Genomic DNA, 23,655 nt, shown 5'->3' on the forward strand with positions numbered 1-23,655 from the left:
CTGCCCCTCTCTCTGTGTCTCTCATGAATAAATAAATAAAACCTTGGGCAGCCTGGGGTGGCTTAGTGGTTTAGCGCCGCCTTCCACCCAGGGCATAATCCTGGAGACCTGGGATCAAGTCCCATGTCGGGCTTCCTGCATGGAGCCTGCTTCTCCCTCTGCCTGTGCCTCTGTCCCTCTCTCTGTGTGTGTCTCTCATGAATAAATAAATGCAATCTTTAAAAAAAAATAAGTAAAATCTTAAAAAAAAAAAAAAAAAGAGTTGCTCAATGTAGGTGCTCCAAATGTATGTGTTTCACCTCCAGGTAGGTAGAACCCAGCCCCAGAAAAGCCCACCTGTCTAGGGGAGTGTAACCCCCATAACTGATTTGCTGCCTAGAATTTTCCTCTTAGCAATGTGTTTATTCCTTTGGGGATGAGACTTTGAGCTCCATAATTTGCTGATTAAATACATCTTCCCTGGGAGGTCTTATACTTGGACAGCTGTCATCATTAATGCTGTAATGGGAAAAAAAAAAAAAAAAGCGAGAGAGAGAGAATTCATTAGGTAAACTTCCAGTCTTGTTAGAAGGAAGATGCAGCGGGCAGGGCCATCCCAAGGAGAAAGAGAGATCTGGATGTGATTCTGGGACAGCAAGAAGAGTGGAGAAAGCGCAAATGAGGAGGGGGTAGGTGTGGGGACAGGGCAGTGACAAAAAAGAATTTGATAGTTCTTGCTCAGAGAAGACATCGTGCTGGGGGTCCTCTGGAAGGCCTACAGAGGAGATTTTCCAGAATCCCATGTTTTCTGCCAGCCACAGCCTGGAGCCTGCAGAGTGTGGCACAGGAGACTTGTGCACACTCCTGCGGAGCTCAGCACTGGGGAGCAGGACAGCCACATCACTGTCCCCTGGCAGGCAGTAGTGGCCCTGGCTCTAGCGAGAATGGCCCAGTCAACACAGCTGGGCACCTCACCAGATAAAAGTGGTTGGCAAGAGAGGTTACCAAAGAAAAAAATATTTTCCGGTGAAATCCCTCCTTTTTAAAGATATTTAGGTAAGAAGTGAAATTGTTTCAACAGTTGGCACCCCCAAATATTAAGAGGTTAAAAACACCAGGTTTGGGAATTGTGTGTAACAAATACTCACCACACAGACAAATTCAAGCCACATACCATACTATTATGCCTAAAAAAAAAAACAAAAAAGAGGCAGATTTCCTCTCCCTAACGTTTAACCTTGAATAGCTTATCTGTTAACCACGGTTTCTGAGACCATTGATATACAGCAGATAATGGGGGCTTGGGTGAGGGGGGGAGTAGAAGCCTTTTGGTTTTTACAAAAGTTATATAAATGTTCACTGTGAAATACAAATAAGTTCAAATAGGCAAAAAAGGAAAACATCACAATCTTATACTAACATATGTATTTTTTTTCTTTTCACCAAAATGGATCACAGCAGTAGACATTGCTTTGTAACCTGCTTTTTTTCTCTTAACAGCAAGTTGTGAACATCTTTATGGTGTCATTGGTTAGTTTTCACCTCCGTAGTATGGGAGGCTCTGTAGTCTATGGAATGGATTTGGCATATTACTTAGCTGGTCACTGATTGAATCTTGAGGTTGCTTGGGGTATGTTATTTGCATAAGCAGCATTGCTGGAAATATGTTTGCATCTGACTCTTTGCCCACAGCTATATGGATTTCCTCAGAATGAATTCTTATGAGTAAACTTGTTGGGTTTTCAATTGATGTGGTTAATACTAAAAGTCTAAAACTGTTGAGTTTACTGCTTTTTTTTTTAACCATATATATATATATTTTTTTTTTTTTTAAGTTCCTTAACATGGATAGATGAGCTAATGATTTGGAAGGCAATCAGTAGTATTCTCATGCTATCCTGTTTAAAGTTTGTCCTATTTGTGAGATATTTCAGATGATTAACTTAGTGTACAACTCTTTGACCTTAGAACTTGTTGGTTCCTTGGTCTTGGAAGAGATGGGTAGTTGGTTAGTTGGTTGGTTGGTTGGTCGGTTGGTGGACATAGTAATACACTCCAAGACCCTTCAGTAATAAAGGAATTGAGCCCCCCCCACCCCAGCTGCCCTGGGCAATTATCCCCTTGGGGTAGCTCTTCTCCAGCTGGGGTTGTGCCATCTTCAGAACTCCCCACAGGATCACCAAGGATCCCATTGGGACATTGTAATTTTAGTCTTCCTCTGCTCAGTCTCTGTTTCTCCCTGTCCTGCCCCCCCCCCCACCCTCCTTTCCCTGGGTATTGAGTCCACCTCCCAAATAAACCTCCTGCACAAGAACATCTGTCTCAGAGTATAGAAGCAGCCTGTTAAATTTATTGGTTGGTTTGAGGGGTTGTGGGGAGTGGGGGCTCAGCAGACCCCAGTGATTGATTACTGTATATGCTACGTTATTCACCTCTACAGAGGATAGTAGTACCATCATGATCTCCTTCAGCATGAAAGAGCCAGGGCAGCTTAGACTCTTGGGGAGGGTTTCTTTAAAGGATGAATTCAGGCACAGTCTTTCTAAGAGGTATTTCAACATAAGAAGATTGATCAAACTGTATCCTAGATCTTTACAAAGGCAGCTTAAATGGTCTTTTTTTTTTTTTTAAGATTTTTTTTTTTTTACTTATTATTAGAGAGAGAGAGAGCAAGAGCAAGGAGAGGGGCAGAGGGAGAGAGAGAAGCAGATTCCCTGCTGAGCAGGGAGCCCCATGCTGGCTCGATCCCAGGACCCTGAGATCATGACCTGAGCCAAAGGCAGACACTTAACCAACTGAGCCACCCAGGGGCCCTTTGAATGGTCTTTTAAAGAACTGTCTTAAAAGCCTTACTCTGAAAATACCTGGACTCTACTTTCAGATCGTCTCTAACCCCATCTTCTAAGGCCACTCATGACAAAACCTTTCTCCCACCATCAATCATAAGCTAGTTCTGTAGAAATCTCTAAGTGTGTTAAGGTTCTTATTCTTAGCCACTCTGTCTGCCTCTCTGGTATGACCCAGTCACATCTTACTAACAATTTCTAAAGAAACCAACTGTAGTTTGTAGATGTTTGAGCATAATCTATAATAACCTATAATAATGTCTCTGCCATTCACTGGCGTTACTGTATAATTGCAGGGATGGAAGAAAACATCCAGCAAATGTCCAGGGAGTCACTTATGACAATGTGTTGCGCCTGCGAACGGCCAGAAAAAAATAAAATAAAGAATTTCCATGTGAGGAGTGACAGGCATGCTCCCTAAGTGTATTATTTGAAGGAGATTATGTGACATAGAACATTCTGAGCCATGGGGATGGGCCGGGTGAGCAGCTTCATGTGTACCCCTAGCCCTCAATGTCTGGCTCACAGCAACGGACTAATCTATTTTTGATGACTACTAAATTAAGCCAGAGGCCAAAAGCTCAGATGCCTTTGGGGTCGGGAGCAATGGGGACATTGCTGGAGAGGCACAGAGTTTAGCCACCACTCCAGCCATAGCCCTGTGGCCTTCTGGGCCCTAAATTGGTATATCTTCTTTACCTCCAAAGAAGCCAGGTATTCTACTTCTATATGAAACCTCCCGGCTTTTAAATATTGACAACTAATTTTTTTCTTAAATGTTGGGGAGCTGCCAATTCACAACCAGCAAACTGACCTGCCAGTTCCCCTGTTCCGAGGGGACAGCTCTTCCATCCCAGACACTGTGGTGCAAAGGTGTGTGTGGCCAACTTCTAGTCACCTGACGAGAACACCCAAATTTCCCTAATGAACAAAGTTGACTTGGTTGTTCTCTTTTTTGGTGATGAGTGCTGATACCCAAGTTGTGGTGGTGGTGGCGGTGGGTCTTGTTTATTCTGTGCTGCTACTTTATCTTTTTAAGTGTATTTTAAATCTTCACGTCATCCTCATGAAGACAGGATACACTTCCTCCTGCAACTTATTATCAGACTTTTAAATAATCAGCAAAGAAGGCAACATCAGTATGAAAAGACAGCATATGCTCTGGTAACTTCTCAGCTACAGACACGGAAACAGGGGCCTGGGGGTGGGGATGGAAATAGCAGGAAAGCACACACATGACACACTTTTCTCCTGCATTTGGTGAAAAACTGTTTCTGAGCTGACTCCTGAGTTTTTCGAGTGGGCGTGGCTATGAACTCTGCATAGCCAAGTTCTGGAAAACTGTGTTTTACATTCGGTTTTACAGATTGACGGATTTTGATCTTGCTCCCCGCTCTCCCCTGTCTTCCAAAACCTTCTCCCCTTTCCATCTTCTACTAATGTAGCCAGCTGTTCCCCCTGGGGATCGATAGGGTGTTGCAGGGCCGCAGCACTGTGCCAGGTTCCCTGGGAGAAGCTACTGGAAGGACACCTGGCCTCTGCCTCCCGGCAGCACACATCCTGGCCAGGGTTCAGTTGTGTAAATTCTTCCCAGATGAGTGTGGAATATAGCAACGAAAGGATCAGAGCTCTTCCAAGTCAGCGCTCACACTAGGAAGGAGAGCTCATACTTTGAGGGGTAAGGGATTTACTCGATGGGAATGAATGAGTGCAGGTCCTGGAAAGCTGTTGCACGCTGGAATGAGAGATGACCAGGTCCTGGGGAGTGAGCAAGGGCACAGACTGTGGCCAGCCCGCTCCCATATACTTCCTGCCCCATACACTTCCTCCCTCCGGAGATTTGTCCCCGCAGGATCATGCCTTTGCTGAGGGAGGCATCAAGGCAGAAGTTAAAATCTGTAATTAAAGCAAGGTGGGTCTGGAAAGGCAGAGATTACAGGGAGCAAATAAGGGATGATTAATTAGGGTGGCTTGGGCCCCAGTCATCTCTAAATAAACGTTACCTCCCTTAATCCCTGTCTGCTGGTCTCCAGGTCATTCATTAAGTAAAGTTCTGATTTGCCTATGGCTGTTTCTCCATCTTAAACCCTGTAAGCAGTGCGTTTCCAAGAAGTTACAGAGGGGTGGTTAACCTTTATGTACTAAGGAAAGAGTGAGGTAATCCGGAAACAAAAGTTAATGGGATTTTGAGCGCATGTGGAATTTAACAATCAAGGTGAAATCTTATATGAACTCTGACCCCTTTTTTTAAGGTAGAAATTTGAACATGCTCTTCTCCCTACTTTTTCCTAATCAACTGATTATTTCGTTTTATTTCTTCTCTTTTCTTTTTTTTTTTTTTATGATCGCAATTAAAAAAAAAATCTCCACTGTAAGTTTTAAAAAAGCATGCTTGCACTTCTGCTTAAATACGTGGTTAGCAGCCTCACCACTGGGTTGTTTTTTTTTTTTTAAGATTTTATTTATTTATTTGAGAGAGAGAGCATGAGCAGGGGGAAGGATGGAGGGAGAGGGAGAAGCAGGCCCCCCCACACACAGAGTGCAGAACCCTAAGCTGGACTCGATCCCAGGACCCGAAGGGATCATGACCTGAGCTGAAGGCAGCCACTTAACCGACTGAGCCACCCAGGTGCCCCTAGCAGTTTCAACATTGTTTCCATCCTTTTTTGGCACTGGCATCAATAAGCCACCCATATTATTTATTTAAGCCCTTGACGGTTCTGTATTATCCCAGAAATACAAACTAAGCGTACACTGTCTTGTACGAATCCATGCAAGCAAGGCATCAGATCCTTCAGGCTCTTCTATTTTTCAAATTATCAGAAATGTGCCAGGCGGAAGTTTAGTATTAATATCATTTCTTCTGTATTATCCTATAGATCCAGAAGATTAATGCTTCTTAAACATAAAGGTGATCTGCATTTAAGATGGTTTTCTTTTTAGGCATCATCCCCTGTCATGGGAGAACCACCACTTGCCCATTTTTTTCTAGAGGGTTCTGGTTGGAATCTCAAAGCCCATCCGCAGAAAGGTGACCTGCTTTGTTTTACATTTTCATTGAAATGGAGGCCTCTCCCTATGACCAAGCAGATTTTACCAGTAATAAAGCCATGCTAAAAGCAATAAATTCCTGAACCCAAATCTGGCCTCTCCCAGCCGGTTCCCTGATTACTCCTAAAAGAGAACAAGAATGGAAATTCCTTTGCAGAGCAAAAAGAACATTTTTCCTGCTCTCTTTCTTACACTTGATGGTTACGGCAAAGCTCAAAGACAATGGGGAATTTAATCACACTACTGTGTAGACAAATGGGCTCCATGGGTGTTGATCATGAATCTTATTGGCAAAAGATTTTTGAGTCCATCTACCAGTAAAAGCGTTCTTCGTAAAATCTACACAACTTCAGCCCCACACTGGGTTCCTTATAGAACATACCATAAAAATAGGTATTTTAAAAAGATATAAAAAAAGCATTGAAAGAGGTGGAAGTGTATTAAGTTGAATATGTTCTTCCCACATGTAGAGGATTGTTGAGACTACTGCTGTGGCCATAAGAATCACTGGATTCTAGTAGTGTCCCATGGGTGGGACATCCGAGTCTAGGGTTGATGACTCAGTCCCCAGTGCCTGGGTGTCCTGTGGGGTCACCCAGAATGAGAACAGAGAAGGTACACTCAGGAACGGGCCGGCATGCTCTGAACACACATGTGCCTTTACGGGTGGCCCACTATGTCCTGTGATGGAAAGGAAGAGCATGGCCTTTGCTCAAAACAAAGACACAGGACACCCTTCAGTCAGGAGCACTGAGGGCCATGGCCCTTTGATGCCCTGTGGATGCTCTTTGATGCAATTTACCTGCCTCAGATGGGCCCACCCTAGGGCATCTCTGAATGTCACAAACAGTTTTCTGCATCTCCAGGAAGCGCAGGATGAGTGGCATGGCCCCCACGTGGCTTACACTGCAATCAGGAGAGCGCCAGAGAAGAACAGAACTGGGATGCCAGGCAGACAACCATGAGAGCCCAGGGGGGTCCCCAGGGTTAAAGGAGGGAGAGGACATTTAGTCAGGAGGGGCATCTCCTGGAGAAGCAGTGTCTGTGGTGGGCTTTAAAGGGTGAATAGAGGTTTGATGGGCAGAGAAGAGACAAAGAGAGTCTCTCTGGCTGAGGGAAGTGAGGAGAGAAAGCATGGCCAAGGGTGTACCTAAAAGAGCTGTGGCCTCCATGGCTGGGGAAGGCCTCATGCCTCCCTGGACATCTTGCTTCCACCCTGCTGTTTGCTTGATTCTGAACTAAGGAACTGCATGGGCTCTGTTGTGTGGAAGTCAGGTCATGCTCCAAACCCCGGCTACCATCATAGACAGAATATAAGCCAGAGTTCTTTCAGGACTAAAAGGCTCACATGGCCTTGTTCCCAACCACTTTCTCTATGTCTCCCTCCTGCAGCCACTTGAAGCTTCCTACTGGGCCTTTAATGTGCCACAGTGCTTTGGCGCCTTTGGGTATTCTGTTCCCAGAACTGGAATATTATTCCCCAACATCCCGTGGTTCACTCCTCTACTTCCTTCAGATCTGATGCGTTCACATGTCATCTTCTCAGGGATGCCTTCCCTGGCTAGTCTCTCACTCAACATCTCCTTTTCCCAGGACTTCCTATCCCTCCTCTGTGCCTTTTCCCCAGCACATAGCACTGTCTAAAAACACTGCGTATTTTGCCCATTTATCTTGTTTCTCTCCTTTTTCTTTTCTTCCTGTCTAGAATGTAAGCTCCATGAAGGCAGAGTGTTTTGTCTGTTTTGTTCGCCCTTGAATCCCCAACACTTAAAACTCCTTGGGTGAAAGAACAGATTCATGGATGGGTGGATGGATGGATGCATGGATGCATGGATGGACAGATGGGCTGACAGATGGATGCATGCATGGATGAATGCATGGTTGGATGGGTGGATGGATGCATGGATGAGTGGATGGATGGATGGAAAGATGGATGCACGATTGGATGCATGGATGGATAGATAGAATGGATAGATGGATGCATGTGTGCATAGATGAGTACATGGATGGATGAATACTAAGTGAAAGTCTTCATCTACAACCAAAGGAACGATGGGAAATCACTGAAGTTTTTCCAATGGGAGAGGAATGTCATCAAGCTCAGCTTCAGGAAATTTTATGTTTAGTGGGAATCACATACAATATTGGAGCAATAAAAAATTGACGACAGCGAGGCCAGTTGAAAGGTATTGCAACTGCAGGAGCTGTCTGAAGTGGTGTGCCGGGAGTGCAAAGTGGAGGGTGGCACAGAGAATCCATAGAACTCTCCACCAACGTGCAAGTGGGACACTTAGAAGAGGAAGACATCCTAAAATGCCCTAGACAGTCCAGCCAGAGGGACCGAGAGAACAGAGAGGGGGAAATGAGCCACAATACCAGAAGGCACTGCAGCTGGTGGGCATGGTCTGTGGTTCCACGGAACAAGCCTGGAATCTGCAATCGAAAGACCAGGGTGAGTCCTGGCCCGTCTTAAAGTGTGCCCTTCTCAACCTCAGCATCATTAGAGGTGAAGTAGGAAGTAGAATCACAGCTAACACACAACTACCAGTTGTGTTTCAGGCGCTGTGCTAGGCACTCCGCCTTACATCACATTGTTTGATCCTACCACAACTCTGAATGTGATATTAATGCGGTTTACAAGCTGAGGACAAGGACACTCCCCTTAGTTAATAACATCTTTTAGGCCGGAAAATGATACAGAGGAATCAGAGTGAGCCCCTGTGTTTTTCCATTGTATAGTAGCGTAGGTTGGAAGAACAAAGCTCCACATTATAGAGAGAAGGGCTACCAATATAAAGTGACAAAGAATTCCATTATCTCAGAAGCTAAAAAGTCAACTAAACCGCAAGTTCTACTAGCATTCAAGATAAATGCTCTTTAAAATGACACCTTTTATCTCGGCCAGGTGTGTCATTCCCCACACCCCCCACCCCACCCCTCAATCTTTCGCAGATTGCCTCATTCTTTGCTCTGCTTTGGTTTGCACATCAAAGTCCAAACTCAGTTTCCCTTTCTGGTCGGTTTGTAGAAAGTTTCCCCCGTGGCACATTCTTGGCATAGTTGTAAACTCCTTGGGGTTTATAAGGACGGGCTGAGGTCATCCTAACTCTTGCCTGAGGAATGCTGCAACACGAATAGTGGAATTCAACATAAATCTCCATTTTTCCCCCACTGAAAATAGAAAACTTCTTAGTGAAAATATGCTCTAAGTGCGTGGAGCCAGAGCAAGCAAATGCAAGTTAAAGAGATTCATTTAGGATTTTTATGATACGAATGGAAGAAATGCAAACCATCTAAGGCTTTCAGTTGACTAAAGCATTTCATTTCTTCTTTAACTTCTGGTGTCAGTGTTACTATTTTAAGTGCAAGTTTTAGTATGCTTTTCAAGAGCTCTAATGAGACATTAGGCACTGCTGTCTTCAAATCACTTATATCCGACTAGCAAACAAGAATCAAGAATGTACTTGTCTCCCAAATGGCAAGGGAGGTACATTTGGGAAAAAGTCAACCCTTTTAATACTTGTTTTGGAAGAATTTTTATCCTCCATGAGGAAAATCACTATTGACAACGTAATTCTTTGGCGTAGGACATCCAGAAATCCAAGTTCACGTATAATAGACACGCAGTAGAAGAGCAGACATTCCTAAAGAGAGCTGTCAGATTAGCAGAGGAAGGGAAACCGAGATGAGCTTGCAGCAGCGTTACCTCTGGGGGCAGCGACAGGTGTCTCTCCACTTGGCCAGCCAAGGCTGGAGCCCAGGAAGCCTGTGCTGGTGGGCCCTAGGTGCCCTTCTCCTGGTCCAATGCCCTGGTCGCTCTTGTGACCCGGTGAGTTTTGCCAGAGAGCATTCTTTTCAACCTCCAGACAGTTGGCCATCATTTTGAGCTCCCCTTCTTGATGTAAAAATGGGAGCCCTCGGGTTCAAAATTGGGTTCAAATGAGCTTGAAATCAATTCAAAGGCAGATACGGAATTACACACTTTATGAGGCTTCTGGTGGGGCAGCCTACTGAAAGATCGATCATGGATCGTCTATTGCTTTGAGCAAAGACAGATGAACAGTCTTCAACACTATTCTTTTGTTGTTGTTGTTTTCATCCATATAATGAAACAAAAATTATATATCCGGGGAGCACAGGACTCTGGTCTCAGAGGAATACAAATGTTTCAGATCTGCCCACACAAACTGATCTGGAACCTCATCTCATGATTTGAAAAAAAGAAGATGGGATCCCTGGGTGGCTCAGCGGTTTGGTGCCTGCCTTTGGCCCAGAGCATGATCCTGGAGTCCCGGGATCGAGACCCACATCGGGATCCCTGCATGGAGCCTGCTTCTCCCTCTGCTTGTGTCTCTGCGTATCTCTCTGTCTCTCATGAATAAATAAATAAAATCTAAAGAAAGAAAGAAAGAAAGAAAGAAAGAAAGAAAGAAAGAAAGAAAGAAAGAAAGAAAGAAGAAAATGATGATGAAGACGGAGAAATTAGCCTCTTCTTCCTCCTCTGATCACATTGTAACTCTATTTGCGAAGGACTCCCGGAGAAAGAGAAAAGGAGAGGCCAGGGGTTGGAGCTGGTGGGGTGCTGGGGGAGGGGGCACCTCAGAGCCATCCCCAGCCTCTCTGGAGGAGGGGAAGGTGGTTCTGTGTCTCCTACCTCCCCCCTCTCTTTCCGCTCAGCACCCCCACCCTCCACCGACACCTGGCATACCCACACTACCACCACCAGAGCCTGTAGGTGTCATGAGGCCCATTGCAGACCACGCTGAACAAGCAGCACACCCGAGCACAAGCACCAGCTCACGTGACCACTTCCCCTCGATGTTTGATGCATACCGGTACTATTCACAGTGTCCCAAACTTTTTTAGAATATATGCATTTAGATCTTTTCAGGTTGGGAGTTATGGGTAATTTGGCAAAGCAAACACCATAACTGGTTTCTTACATAACTCTGCAGTTGGCAGCAAGGCAGCGTGCATTGAAATTAAGCAACACTCATTCATCCGAGAAGACTTTGCTTTTCCTTTTTTGGAGGGATAAATGCTCTGGTTTGTTTTTTCTCCATCGTGTATATTCTTTTTATTATTGGCTGACTTTAATGATCCTCTGAAGTTCATTTTTACATGTGAATGGCCGGGTTCTGTTTAACTTTGGGAAGCTTACGAGGTGTCTCTGTGTGCCTCTAGACTGGAGAGTACTTTTTTTGTCAGTAAATTGAATGCCTTTAGGTGATAATGAAATTGGGGAGATTGGAAAGGACCTAGGACTCAGGCTGCCAAGGGATCTAAACTGAGAAAGTGCTTAGAACTTCAGAGTTCCAGCCTTTGGAAAGAACTGGCATCGTACCATCTCAGTATGCTTCTCCACGCTGGACATCTTACCTGAAAAAGTGGCCAACTGAACTTTATGTATTTATTTATTTACTTAGATTTTATTTATTTACTTACTTATTTATTTATTTATTTATTTATTTATTTATTTATTTATTTGACACAGAGCAGAAGCAGGGTGGGAGCAGCAGGCAGAGGGAGAAGCAGTCTCCCTGGTGAGCATGGAGCCTCAGGGCTCGATCCCAGGACCCCAAGATCATGACCTGAGCTGAAGTCAGACACTTTACCACTGAGCCACCCAGGCACCCCTGAACTAACTTTTCAACATAGCATATTTTCTTTCCATTTCTTCTTCCTTTCCTATTAAACAACAAGGACAACAACAACAGCAACAACAGCAAAACTTTGTCTATGTGTCTCAAAGCAAGACAACTGCCCGCAATGTTTCTTTTCTCAGCTTCACAGCCTAGATTCTCTAAAATGCTTTTGTATCTTTTTCTGAATCCTATAGCTGTTAGAAAAATGATCAAAGCGTTGCCTATTCCTAGTTCCCAAATTACAATAATAAGGTTTTTCCAGTGAAAAAAAATCCCAGGATTGCTTGAGGATCTCTTCCCACGTTCCCACCGCGGAATACAAGCGGGAATTGGGACATTCATCCAGTAAAGTTCAATTAGGAAAAAAGGAAAAAAAAAAAAGCCATATTTCAAAATGAATTCCACTTTTTCTTTAAAAACAGGGTTCACTGACCAAGAAAGATTTCAAAATGTTTTCCCTAATACCCCAACACGAAACTTTGAGGTTTTCAGGGAATTATAGGGATCAAACAACTAGTCAGGACTTGGGTTTCCAGGTCTCCCAAAGGCCCGAAACTCCCCTAGAGGCTAATGACTGTTTACTGCTGGGACCTTCCTCATTTTTCTTCTGTAACATTTTCCATCTTAAGAAGGATCGTCCCATTCAGCTGAGGAGCATGGTGTCTGAGTGGCTGAATGGAATTACTACCAATGGAAACTATGCTCCAAGAGGGGTTGATAAAGCAGCTGCAAGGCAAACCTTGGCTGTTTTTTCCATCCCCTCCCCAAGCAAAGTTAATTAGCATAGGGAAAATGACTAAGGTGTTGACGTCACCTCTTTCCAGTAGAAACTTAGACTCTGTCTCTGTCTGCCTGAAAGCATGCAGGACTTGACTCAGGAATTTGCTGTCCAAACAGGATGCTCTGAAAGCTGTGCCTTTTTTTTTTTTTTTTAATCCCAGGGGGCTGGACTTTCGGTGCTTTTATAAGGGCTGGCTGGAGAAAGAACTTACAGCCTCTTGCAAAGGAACCTCACTGGGGGCTTGACTGCCTGAACCGCTTAGCGCTTTCACTGTAGGAAAGCAAGATGCACTTTAGAAATTTTAACTACAGTTTTAGTTCTCTGATTGCCTGTGTGGCAAACAGTGATATCTTCAGCGAAAGTGAAACCAGGGTAAGGCTTCTAAATCTAATGTGATTTTTGAGGGTTTGCAAAGCCTTCTGTTAATTGGGACTATTAACTGAAATATTTGCAGGGGTGTGATGCGGCTGTCTTGTGGGTTTGGGGGTTTGGAGATAAGTCCAAAATACTTGGAGCTTTATCAGTCAAAAGCTGTTGCCTGAGGATTTAACTGCGAAGGAATTTTTAAAGCTCTCAATATTTGAAAACATCCAGGTCCCTTGACCGACTAGTAATGCAACTAGTTTTAATGCTGCGTTTTTCATCCTCCTTAGGCTGTAAGTAAACTTTTGGAGGGAAGCTTTTTCTGACAGCGGATAGAGCGGTTCACTTTGACATCCAGAGATCAGAATAATTTAGTTTTATCTTAGGAAGTAAGTAGCATAAAGATGTTTGTATGTTTGTAGTAATTACAAGGGCCTGTCCTCAAGTTTTCAAGTCTTTCGCAGAGAAAATGCAGCCATAGCAAATAATAAAACTGGATAAATAACTTAAGTGCGGGGATAAGTGTACCTCCTGGGAAGCAGCTCCCATTGATGGTAATTAGTATAATTAGTCGTTTTAATTACTATGCTTTTCTTCTTCATTTGATTAAGATGTAAGATTTCCATCAGTAGCTACCCAGCTGTCTAATTGATCTTTAACAGTATCGTATATGAATGAATTCTTTGTGTTCTGTTTGGGGATGGTCTTCGTTTTCCATGCTTTATACTCAGCACCATATTGAAGCCTGTGAAGGTTTTGTGTCATTGTTGCTGTTTTGTTTTTTTTAATTAAATCTAATTCCATAATTGTGTATGACGCCTGTGAGCCAGGACTGTGGTGTTTGAACTAGATATCAGAGCACACTGTATGTATGAAAAGCCTACAGAGCCCATGTATTTCATATTAGCCTTGTGTGAGTCAAATCTCATTATTTATTTAATTAATCGAAGAGCGATGCCATCCAACAACTGTAATAACCAGGTATCGGTTATTGGAACAAATAAGATTATGTTATAGGAGAACGGTATCACAGTAATACGGATTTAGCAGATACTGTGCCTTGCCTTGTGTTCTGGTCCTGAGCCCTGACTTGTATTCTAAAAATATTCCTCAAAGTCATCCCCCCTAAATTCTGAATCATAACTTCAAAACGAAGCAGTTGGTCACAATGCCTATTGATGAGGTCATGCAAAATTCCAAATTTATGCCCATACTCTGTGCCAGAAACTTGCCCGTCCTCATGCTCTGGAGAGGTGGAGAAAAAGTCACATGCAGCCAGATGAAATCCTCCGCGAAGCATCTGCTGCACATTGTTCTCATTCTTCTCCCCTCTGCAGAACCCCTCGGAAATTCTCATAAACTAAAGAAAAGCTGTGGAATCCAAAGAGGGGAAGTCTGTGAGTTGTTCCCGCCCCCCACCCCAACCTGCCCAGTGGAGACAGGCTGGAGCTCAGGTCCTGTCCTGCTTGTGCAACGGCTGGCACCTGGAGATCCCATTCCCTCACCTCTCTCTAGCACCGAATATTCTTGAAAATGTTCTCCCCTCTTATAAGCCGTCCTCTGGCCCCTCTGCAGACACCATGCTTTCCACAGGCTTGCAAAGAACTTGATGGGCCCCATCCACCTCCTCTTCTGCGTGGATTCCCTTTGTAGAAGGCACGCTGCTCCCAGCCGACCCTCAGCCAGCCCTTTCTGCCTTTCACAGAGTTCCCACAACCTGTCCTCAGTCTGGAAAAAGAGACTCAGAAAGCACAATGCCTCCAAGCCCATACAGTCTCTCTGGAAGTTTCGACAGCCTGTCAACTCCCTCCCAGCTCCCCCCACCGCCTCCTGCTGACACCCCCTCCCAGGACCCAGCACGGCAGGGGGCTCTCCAAAGAGCTTTTCCCAGAAGGCTGCTGAGCTCCCTCCTGAATCAAAGCCTGACACCTTTGAACTTGGGCATTTCCATTCTGAGAGCTCACGCTGTTTCATGATTTTCACTGGCCTTTGTAACACTGGAGCTAGAAACGAACGCATGTGAAAGCCAGCCTGCAGAAATGGGTCCATTTGCAGAACCTTAATTTTTAAGCTAGTATTATTTTAGTGGGTTAAAAAGTAACAGACCAAGTGGGAAAACAATAGGGAGATTTCTTCTTAAACCTCTTCCTGTACATGAAGAAACACAAGGTTTCTTATTAACTTCGCTGTTTCCCAGTGCAATAGAATTTTTCGTTTGCAAATCAGCCTTCGGTGTTCTTAAGCCCTAAAGAATATCCAGTGCACACTGCAACACCCCAAACTGAGCAGTGGGATGGGAATTCACGGGGCTGGGGAAGGTTGTTGGACATTAGGAACTGCCAGCCCGAGATGGGGGTGGGAGGTGACAAATCACTAAGCCGACTTCCCTGGAATGTCATCTGTCTCTACTATTTTATTTTATTTTATTTTATTTTATTTTATTTTATTTATTTTATTTTCGTCTGTCTCTACTTTAAAAAGACTGTTTCTGTGACTCTAAGAGGTGTTTAAGTATTGGTACTTGTTCTGCTGATTAATGAATTTAATGAATCATACATTCTTACTTTCTTCTGAAATCACCCGTCCTGGAATTAAAAGGGCAGAAAGAGCAAATCTTCCTCAGAGAGGAAAGGCTGGGTCTCTGATTTCTCTAAGAAAGAACTTGGGGAGTGTTCTTGAAATGATAGCAGTCCACTTCCTCAAGAAGAAATGTAATGGGAGTCGACAAGACTCCTACGCCGGGATGTTCTAACTCCTTTTATTTTTGCTTTTACTTTTCAGGCCAAATTTGAATCCCTCTTTAGGACATACGACAAGGATATCACCTTTCAGTATTTTAAGAGCTTCAAACGAGTCCGAATAAACTTCAGCAACCCCTTATCTGCAGCAGATGCTAGGCTCCAGCTGCATAAGACTGAATTTCTCGGAAAGGAAATGAAATTATATTTTGCCCAGGTGAGTTGGATCCTTGGACACGCATGCTTCTCCCTCTCCCCCCTTTGAAAGGTAGCTTTTATACATTGATTATGTTATAACATTGACCTTTTTACGATATGCATTTTGGCTGCAATATTGAAATTACAAAGCATCTGCTATTCCATTCGTTCTTTTTTTTCACCATGTATCGTCATTCATGATCATTTTACTGCAACATTCAAATTTTTTTAAAAAAGATCCTTATAACAGGCAGATAATAGTCTCCCATGTAGATACTTCAGGACACATTTAGCCAGTCTTTACTGTCAGATGTTTTTCTTGTTTTCCGATTTTTCACTGTCACAGGTAATGCTCCAACGAACATTCTTCTACACCCTTTTTTAAAAGCATGTCTATGTTGTCATTTGAGTGACAAAAGCAACCTGAGATATTGAAACAACCCAAGTATAACACAAAAGTCCCTAAAGTTAAATAAATAACATTTCCCCACCCTCCCTCCAAAGCCTTCCCCCTAATGTAACCACTTTTGAAAATCTAGTGTGAACCCTTGCACACTTTCTCCTTCACATATGCAAACACACAGAGTAGTTCATTTTCTTGCACAAAACAGTGGGGTTACTACAGCCTTCTCTTTTACGTAGCCACGTATGATGGACAACCTTCCCAGTCAATGTGTACCTCGTGCATTGATTTATTTTTTTTTAATTTATTTATTCATGAGCGAGATAGATAGAGAGAGGGAGGCAGAGACACAGGCAGAGGGAGAAACAGGCTCCATGCAGGGAACCTGACGTGGGACTCGATCCCAGGTCTCCAGGATCACACCCTGGGCTGAAGGTGGCGCTAAACCGCTGCGCCACCGGGGCTGCCCTCCTGCATTGATTTAAAACTCGAAGAATTCATTTTGAGAAAGGCTAAGTTCATACTCTAAATCTTCAGTGCCTCCCCTATCTTAAGAAAACATCAGCATATGGTTGAAAGCAAGCGACCTCAGAAATGGTCCCTGACCTTGGTCTGAGTAACACTGGGTGAACCTTTCCTGCTCATCCAGAAGGTGGTTGATGGCGTGCAAGGCTGTGGGCCTGGAGACTCTAGCACTCCAAGATCCCGTGCAGCAGGTTCCCAGGGATTTGCTCAAGGGTCGGGGCTAATGACATGTCCCAGAGGGAGAGCAGACCTGAGTGGGTCCCCACTCTCTACAGGTTCTGAGCAGTGCTGAGCTCCGCTCCGTGGAGAATCAGCAGTTTGCAAGTGGGGGCATGTGCTTCAGCGCAGGCTGCCAGGCCTGGCTGGAAAGGAAAAAATGAGTTAACCAGACAGGGAGCAAAGGCTAAGAGATCCTCCTGGTAGCAGGAGTCCTGACCCCAGGGCCCTCAAGGGCTGTGAAGGGTTTTGCTTTTTTTCTCTTGCTCGCCACATGTCCAGCTCTCCCCTCACTTGTCCTCCTCCTTCCAACCTTTCTTTCTTTCTTTCTTTCTTTCTTTCTTTCTTTCTTTCTTTCTCTGTTTCTTTCTTTCTTTCTTTCTTTCTTTCTTTCTTTCTTTTTCTTTCTTTCTTTCTTTCTCTTTCTTCATGAGAGACACAGAGACGCAAAGAAACAGGCTTCCTGCGAGGAGCCCTATGAGAGACTTGATCCCAGGACCCTGGATCACGCCCTGAGCCAAAGCCAGATAGATGCTCAACCACTGGGCCACCCAGGCCCCTCCCTCCAATCTTCAATGATAGGTGACCCATTGTCAAGGCAGCTCACAAAGTCCTGTACGATTATAGAACGGTGATCCAGGGTCCAAGGGGAAGGAGCTTCTTGGATGCTGCTTTCTGATTAAAGCTGCCCACCAGCCCCCTCCCCCCATTGGGGTTCTGAGCTCCCAGGCCTGTGTAGCAACAGACCTGGTAGGGAGGCTTCCTGACTGTGGGAGGAGGAGGGCTCCCTGGCGCCCTGAGGGGTAAATTAGAGCTGGGATGCGCTGCCCCCTGGTGGCCTATGGGAGGCACGGGTTCTGACCACGGATTCTTCGTTGTGAGTACACCCCTTTCTGCATTTGGTCAGGTTCTGGATAATTACTTAGTCCCTCCGCAACTTTTTCTGATTTACTCAAGTAAATGCATGCTCCTCGTGAAAATTAAAATGCAAAGAAAACCCCAACTGGTAAGAAAGATGTAGTACCTTTCTGGATTCCCCTCTCACCACTGATAGAACTTCTAAGCCCAAACTAGCATCATGGGTTAATGTTTCATGTTATTATTATTTTTTTTAATCTCCTGGAAGGTGGATCTTTTTTCCTCTTCCTCGTTTATGGCATCTGATTTGGAAGCCCAGAGGGAGGGAATTGTGGGGTACCACTGGATGGGCAGGAGTCCAGGGGTCCCCCATTCCTGCTTTGGCCCCTAAGAAACCTTTTTTTTTTAAGATTTTATTTATTTGAGAGAGTGAGAGCAGGAGCTGGGGAGGAGGGACAGAGGGAAGAGACAAGCTGACTCCTCACTGAGCAGGGAGCCTGACGCGGGGCTCGATTCTAGGACCCTGAGATCATGACCTGAGCCAAAAGCAGATGTTTAACCGACTGAGCCACCCTGATGTCCCTGAGAAACTCTATTATCTTGGGCCTGTTGCTTAACTTTTTGGAGCTTCTGTTATGTCTCTGATAGGAGCTGGAAGAAATGGATTCTGAAATCCCTCTGACCTCAACAACAGTGCTTTATTTTTCCATTTCTACTAAAACTGTACTATTTTTCCATCAGTCTGGGTCAGTGGTAATCCCTTGCCATCCCTGTGCCTGTGGGTCCCAGTCCCGGGAGGGGCTCTAATCAGGTTAGCACAATAACCTGTCACCTTCTCTATATAGACCGTATCACGAGCCATCCTTGAGCACACGTCCTGGGCACACGTTCTGCTGCCCAGACATAGGTTTGTCCTTCCTCACCTGCCCTCCACAAGGTGTCCCTAGGTGCCGTTGCATCTCTTGGGTTCTTTCTTCAAGAAACATCCACCTGTGTTTCTTTCTCTCCTCAGACTTTACACATAGGAAGTTCCCACCTGGCTCCCCCAAATCCAGACAAGCAGTTTCTGATCTCTCCTCCTGCCTCGCCGCCAGTTGGTTGGAAACAAGTGGAAGATGCTACTCCCGTCATAAATTATGATCTGTTATACGCTATCTCCAAGCTAGGGCCAGGTAAGCTGTGCCCTTGGGTGGGAGCAGGGAAGGAGATGGCGGGAAACTGCTGGAGGGCCGAGACAGAGATGCTCACCTGCCGCAGGGAGCAGCCATATCCTTGTGGCTAGGAATTTCATTTCTGGTCAGGGTGGTTTCATCCATTGATCTGATTCTCACCAGTCCTGTTAAATGTTCAAGAGAACCATAGAGAGGAGAGAAGAGCCCCGGTCACGCATGCCCCCACTTGGCCCCATTGGGGTGCTCCCCTGCTGACTTGCCAGAGAAAAGTAGAGGATCCAGTCCTCTGATGTGACATCAGGTGTGAGTATTCAGGGAGATAACAGGTGCCCTGGCCTCAGTCTTCTCCACAGAATGGGTATTACCCAGTGGAGTGGTGAGCAGTAGAGGTAGAAAGCACTTCAAACAGTGCCTGGCCCATGGGCAGCGCCCAGTACATGATTTTTGGAAGCAATAAAATGTGGGTGGTTCCTGTCTTACCTGCTAGGGTATGGGTGAGTGGGCAGGTGCGAGGGGCGTCAAGTGGTTCGAGCGCACCCTCCTGCCCTATCCATAGAGCAAATGTAATAAATGCTGAGACCATCAGCTTCTCCTTTCTCCTTGACCAGCAATCTGAGCATGTTCCTTTAGATTGAGGGTTTTATTTCGTGGACCATCAGCAGTTTCATGTTGAAAAGATTACATTTCTGAACACACTGCCCCAGCGGAAATTCCCTCTGTGGGAGTGAGCAAGAATCACGTTACTTACTGGTAATGGTGGCGTGAAGGTCAGGGTCAGGATGGCCAATCTGAGGAAACGGGAGCTCCTCCCAGCAGCTCCTGGCTCAGGCACATTAGCAGAGCTGACGGGTGGAGTCCCCCTGGATTCTAGAGAGAAGAAATGGGACCTCCACCTGGAGAGATGACAAACTGCTCCAGAGCCAAGAAGTGCTGCTAGGGACAGTTCTTCACATTCCAGAATCTACCACTCCTTTACAGAAGGCTAATTTGAGAAGCTTCTTCAGAAACTAGACATAATAAAACCCATTCACCCTTCATTTGTTTAACGGTGAGCTAGAACCACATTCTTATTTGGCTGTACTTTGCAAAGATTTTGTAAATGTGGCCCGATGCCAAAGCTTTCTGGATTGTGGCCAGTTCGTAGGTAGATAAGGATCCTGACCAACGTGATCTTTTGACCCTCCACCTTCATTCCCTCTCTGAGAGAGCTGAGACTCGCCCACCTTTTCAAAGCCACTTGCGCTGATATTCCAGATAGAAAAAACTTTGCGTGTTCCCAAGAGTCCCCAGAGTAGCATGAGGCAGGTCCAGAATCAGGCTGGAGGCAAACCCAACCCCAGCACCCCCAGGGGGGTAGAGCCAACTGAAGCAAACCCTCGTCCCCCCACCTGTTTAAATCATAGCATTTCTACTACACCCGACTTCCCACCAGTAATAATCCCCGCTCTATTTGTAAACATTAGTAAAACTAGGTGACACTCATCGGGCCTGTGTCCTGTGCACTAGGTCAGTAACTTGCCTTGCACTCAGGTAATCAACTTGGTGAGGTCAGAGTCACTATCATCGGAAGGTCACGGGGATATGAAAGAGTGTACCCCTGGGCTCCGGCTCCTGAGTGCTCACTGCCCACAGGTTGGCCAACTGCCTCCCTCAGCCCTTAAGATGCAGCCAGACCCGCACCATAGATTGCTTCTCAGTTACAGAAGACTCATCCGTCCCACCCTTGCTGGGCCAGAGCCATCTGAACTGGACCAAACCTGGCCAAACTCAGGCTGACACAGAACTGCAGGACACTCCCGGCTCCCGGGGGTGAAAGTTGTCCTCTGAGAAGGGATGCTGCGGTCAGAAATGTTTTCGGAGCGCCTGGTTCAGACCAGCCATAATTACACCTCCTGTCCCCAGTGTGTGCTGCCCCCCCCCCCCCGCCGGAGCCTTGAGAGGGGGAGGCTCGAGGTGGTCCTTCCTAACGTGTTTTATCCATGCACTGTCTTTGCCTGAATGCTCACTCCTCGCACCTCGCTGGGGAGTCATCTGGATAATTTTAGGAGGCCCGGTGAACAGGTTAAGTGTAATTAAAAATACAGCCCTTGGGGCACTTGAGTGGCTCAATCAGCTAAGTGTCTGACTCTTGACTTCCACCCAGGTCACCGTCTCAGGATGGGGAGATGAGCCCTGAGTTGGGCTCCGTGCTGGGCGTGGAGCCTGCCTGGATTCTCTTTCTTCCTTTCCCTCTGCCTGCCTCTCACATTCAAATAAATAGATAGATAAATAAATAAAATACACTCTTTCCATACTCCTCTTTTTTAAAAAAATATTTTATTTATTTATTCATGAGAGACACAGAGAGAGAGGTAGAGGGAGAAGCAGGCTGCATGCAGGGAGCCCAATGTGGGACTCGATCCCGGGTCTCCAAGATCACGACCTGAGCCCAAGGCAAGGCAGATGCTCAACCGCTGAGCCACCCAGGAGCCCCTTTCCATACACCTCTGTTCACAGTGTTTAAAAGCAGAGTAATACGTAATGGTGACTATATCTATATCTATTTAAAACTTATTATATTTATATATATAAATTTTTATATTATATTTGTGTGTATCTATCTACATATATATATATATTTATATATTTTTTTTTCTGCTAAACCCACCTAAGGAATGCCAGTCCAGAGCGGATCTGGCCGTGTCCCTCAATCCCCACTGAACAGCCACAGCATCTTGGCCAGTCAGACCCCTCCATGCTTTTTTCCCCATTTTGCTCGTGCCCTCTGGCCCTCAGGCCCCTGCCTGCCTTACCCTGTCATTTGTCCTCCTCCCTCAGGGGAAAAGTATGAATTGCACGCAGCGACCGACACCACCCCCAGCGTGGTGGTCCACGTCTGCGAGAGCGATCAGGAGAACGAAGAAGACGACGAGGCGGAGAGGATGAAGAGACCCAAGCCCAAAATCATCCAGACCAGAAGGCCGGAGTACGCGCCTCTCCACTTAAGCTGAACTGGCCCTTCCCCCAGGGGGGAAGAAGTATTCTGAATCACACCCACGGGGAGGAATCTTGTACTGTGGAAGTGGCCGCTCACGACCCGGGAGGTGACAGCCGTGATCCCGGTGGCAGAAACTCCAGTTCACGTTGCTCAGAAGAGAATCGGGGCTCCGTCTCCTGGTCCTGATGCTGCGCCTCTGCCGGTGTCCGTGGCTTCCGGGAATGTCCTGAGCCCATCACTGAGTTTGAGGTGATCGCACAAGGACATTTGGGCACGTCTCGGGAAGACTGATAATGGTAGCGTTCCCTACTTGTTCTTTTCCAGTAGGTTCTGTTTTCGTCAAGGGCAGCTTCATCCCTGGGTGTGGGGAGAGCCTTCTGTTTCCAGCCAGCCTGCGGGGTAGGCTCTCTCTCCTGTTAGGCAGAGGCACCGCGGTGCCACCAAGTGTCTGGGGCAGAAACGTTGTGAAAACGAGAACGAGGCAATGTGGGATTTGTAGTGTTTCATTTTCTCCCCCCTCATGTTCTAATGTTTGTGCATGTATACTTACTGATTTTCAGAACTAACCTTTGTTCGTGTATAGAGTTACGCCACTGTTAGTTTTACATCTTTTGGGAAGACGGGAGAGCATTTGGAAAATCTGTCATCACCTTTCCAGATTCCTGACTCTTTTTGCAACTGCAGTCATGAGGGGAATCTCACCGGCCACACGGCCGCCCCGCATCCTAGCCCCCCGCAACATCCACCCTGTGCTTTGGCAAGAGAAGTCGAGCTCAAATTCCTGTGTAGAGTTTCGCTTTATAAAATTCAGAGAATAGCAGTTTCACTGCCAACTTTCAGTGGGTGAGAAATTTTAGTTTAGGTCTATTGGGTCAGACATCGGTTCCATTGATTTCTTTTATGTGGTGGTTTATCCACATGAATCGTAGCCCAAAAAGAAACCTTTTTGGGGAGCTGTTGGCTGAGATAGTTGATTTTTTTTTTACTCCACTAAAACATCAAGATAAACTTGTAAATAAAGCTGATAGCATATATTCATACCTATTGTACACTTGGGTGAAAAATATGGCAGTGGAAGAGTGGTGTCAGACTATTACCCTACCTGTGACTTGTATGTCGTAGAAAACGCTGTTAAACGTTGGACAGGACTTGAATTCAAAGCATGTGAAGTGGATATCGTACACGTGTGGTGGAATGCAAGAGATGCAGTGCCTTTCCCCATTCATTCCCGATGGAATCGTTACAGTCGGTTAAAGTCTGTAATTTTTTTTTTCTAGTTGTAACGTGTCTGTCTGGTAAATAGGTATCCTATTTTGGCCTTACGATACCGTAACAAAATGCATCGTTTTGAAAATACCTAATGCCAAGTAACAGTGCATGCTTTGGAAATTTGGAAGATGGTTCCCTTTAAGAAGCAAATACATATTTGATTGTTCGTATCAAGAAACTGACTGAATGTTCTCAAAACCCTGTTTACAGTACTCGGTGAGGTGGGGGGCAGGTGAGGGAGAGATCATTGCCCAGCTGTTCAAGTGTTCCTGGTTAAGTGCTTTTAAACTGGAGAGGCTAACCTCAAACTATTTTTTTTAACTGCAGTCTATAATAATAAATCAGCACAATATGCTCTTTACGGAAAGGTTCGTGTTTGTGCCGTTTTATTTCTGATGCTCCGTCTGGGAACTCTTTGAAGCCTGCAGTCTCAAAAGGAGACACATTCCTCCCTGAGCTTCTGTTTAGAAACTTCCAGTTCTTTGCCGCGGATGGCGGAGGGTAAACGTAAAGAGGAGAATAGATAAAACCAGAGGCCAATAGATAAAACCGAATCGGGAGTCTGAGTATGTGCTGAGATGATACCATGACAAAAACACCACTCACCAACAAGACCAGCAGCCCCGCTAAACAA

General features: G+C 45.5%; 1 protein-coding gene across 4 annotated transcripts in view; it reads left to right on the plus strand.

Annotated features, from left to right (window-relative positions):
- RCAN1 (regulator of calcineurin 1) overlaps positions 1-23,388 on the plus strand; it is a 96,377-nt gene extending 72,989 nt beyond the window's left edge. For 3 of the 4 annotated variants that reach the window (XM_041734994.1, XM_041734996.1, XM_041734998.1), the window contains exons 2-4: positions 15,447-15,620; positions 18,616-18,775; positions 21,593-23,388. In XM_041734994.1, the coding sequence (XP_041590928.1) occupies positions 15,447-15,620; positions 18,616-18,775; positions 21,593-21,765 (507 nt within the window). In that variant the 3' untranslated portion in view covers positions 21,766-23,388. Of the gene's footprint in view, positions 1-12,483; positions 12,675-15,446; positions 15,621-18,615; positions 18,776-21,592 lie in introns of those variants that run through there. The other variant, XM_041734995.1, reaches the window with a different exon arrangement.
- Positions 23,389-23,655: the final 267 nt, after the last annotated feature.

This window comes from Vulpes lagopus, chromosome 20 (genome assembly GCF_018345385.1).
Source record: "Vulpes lagopus strain Blue_001 chromosome 20, ASM1834538v1, whole genome shotgun sequence".
NCBI lineage: Eukaryota > Metazoa > Chordata > Mammalia > Carnivora > Canidae > Vulpes > Vulpes lagopus.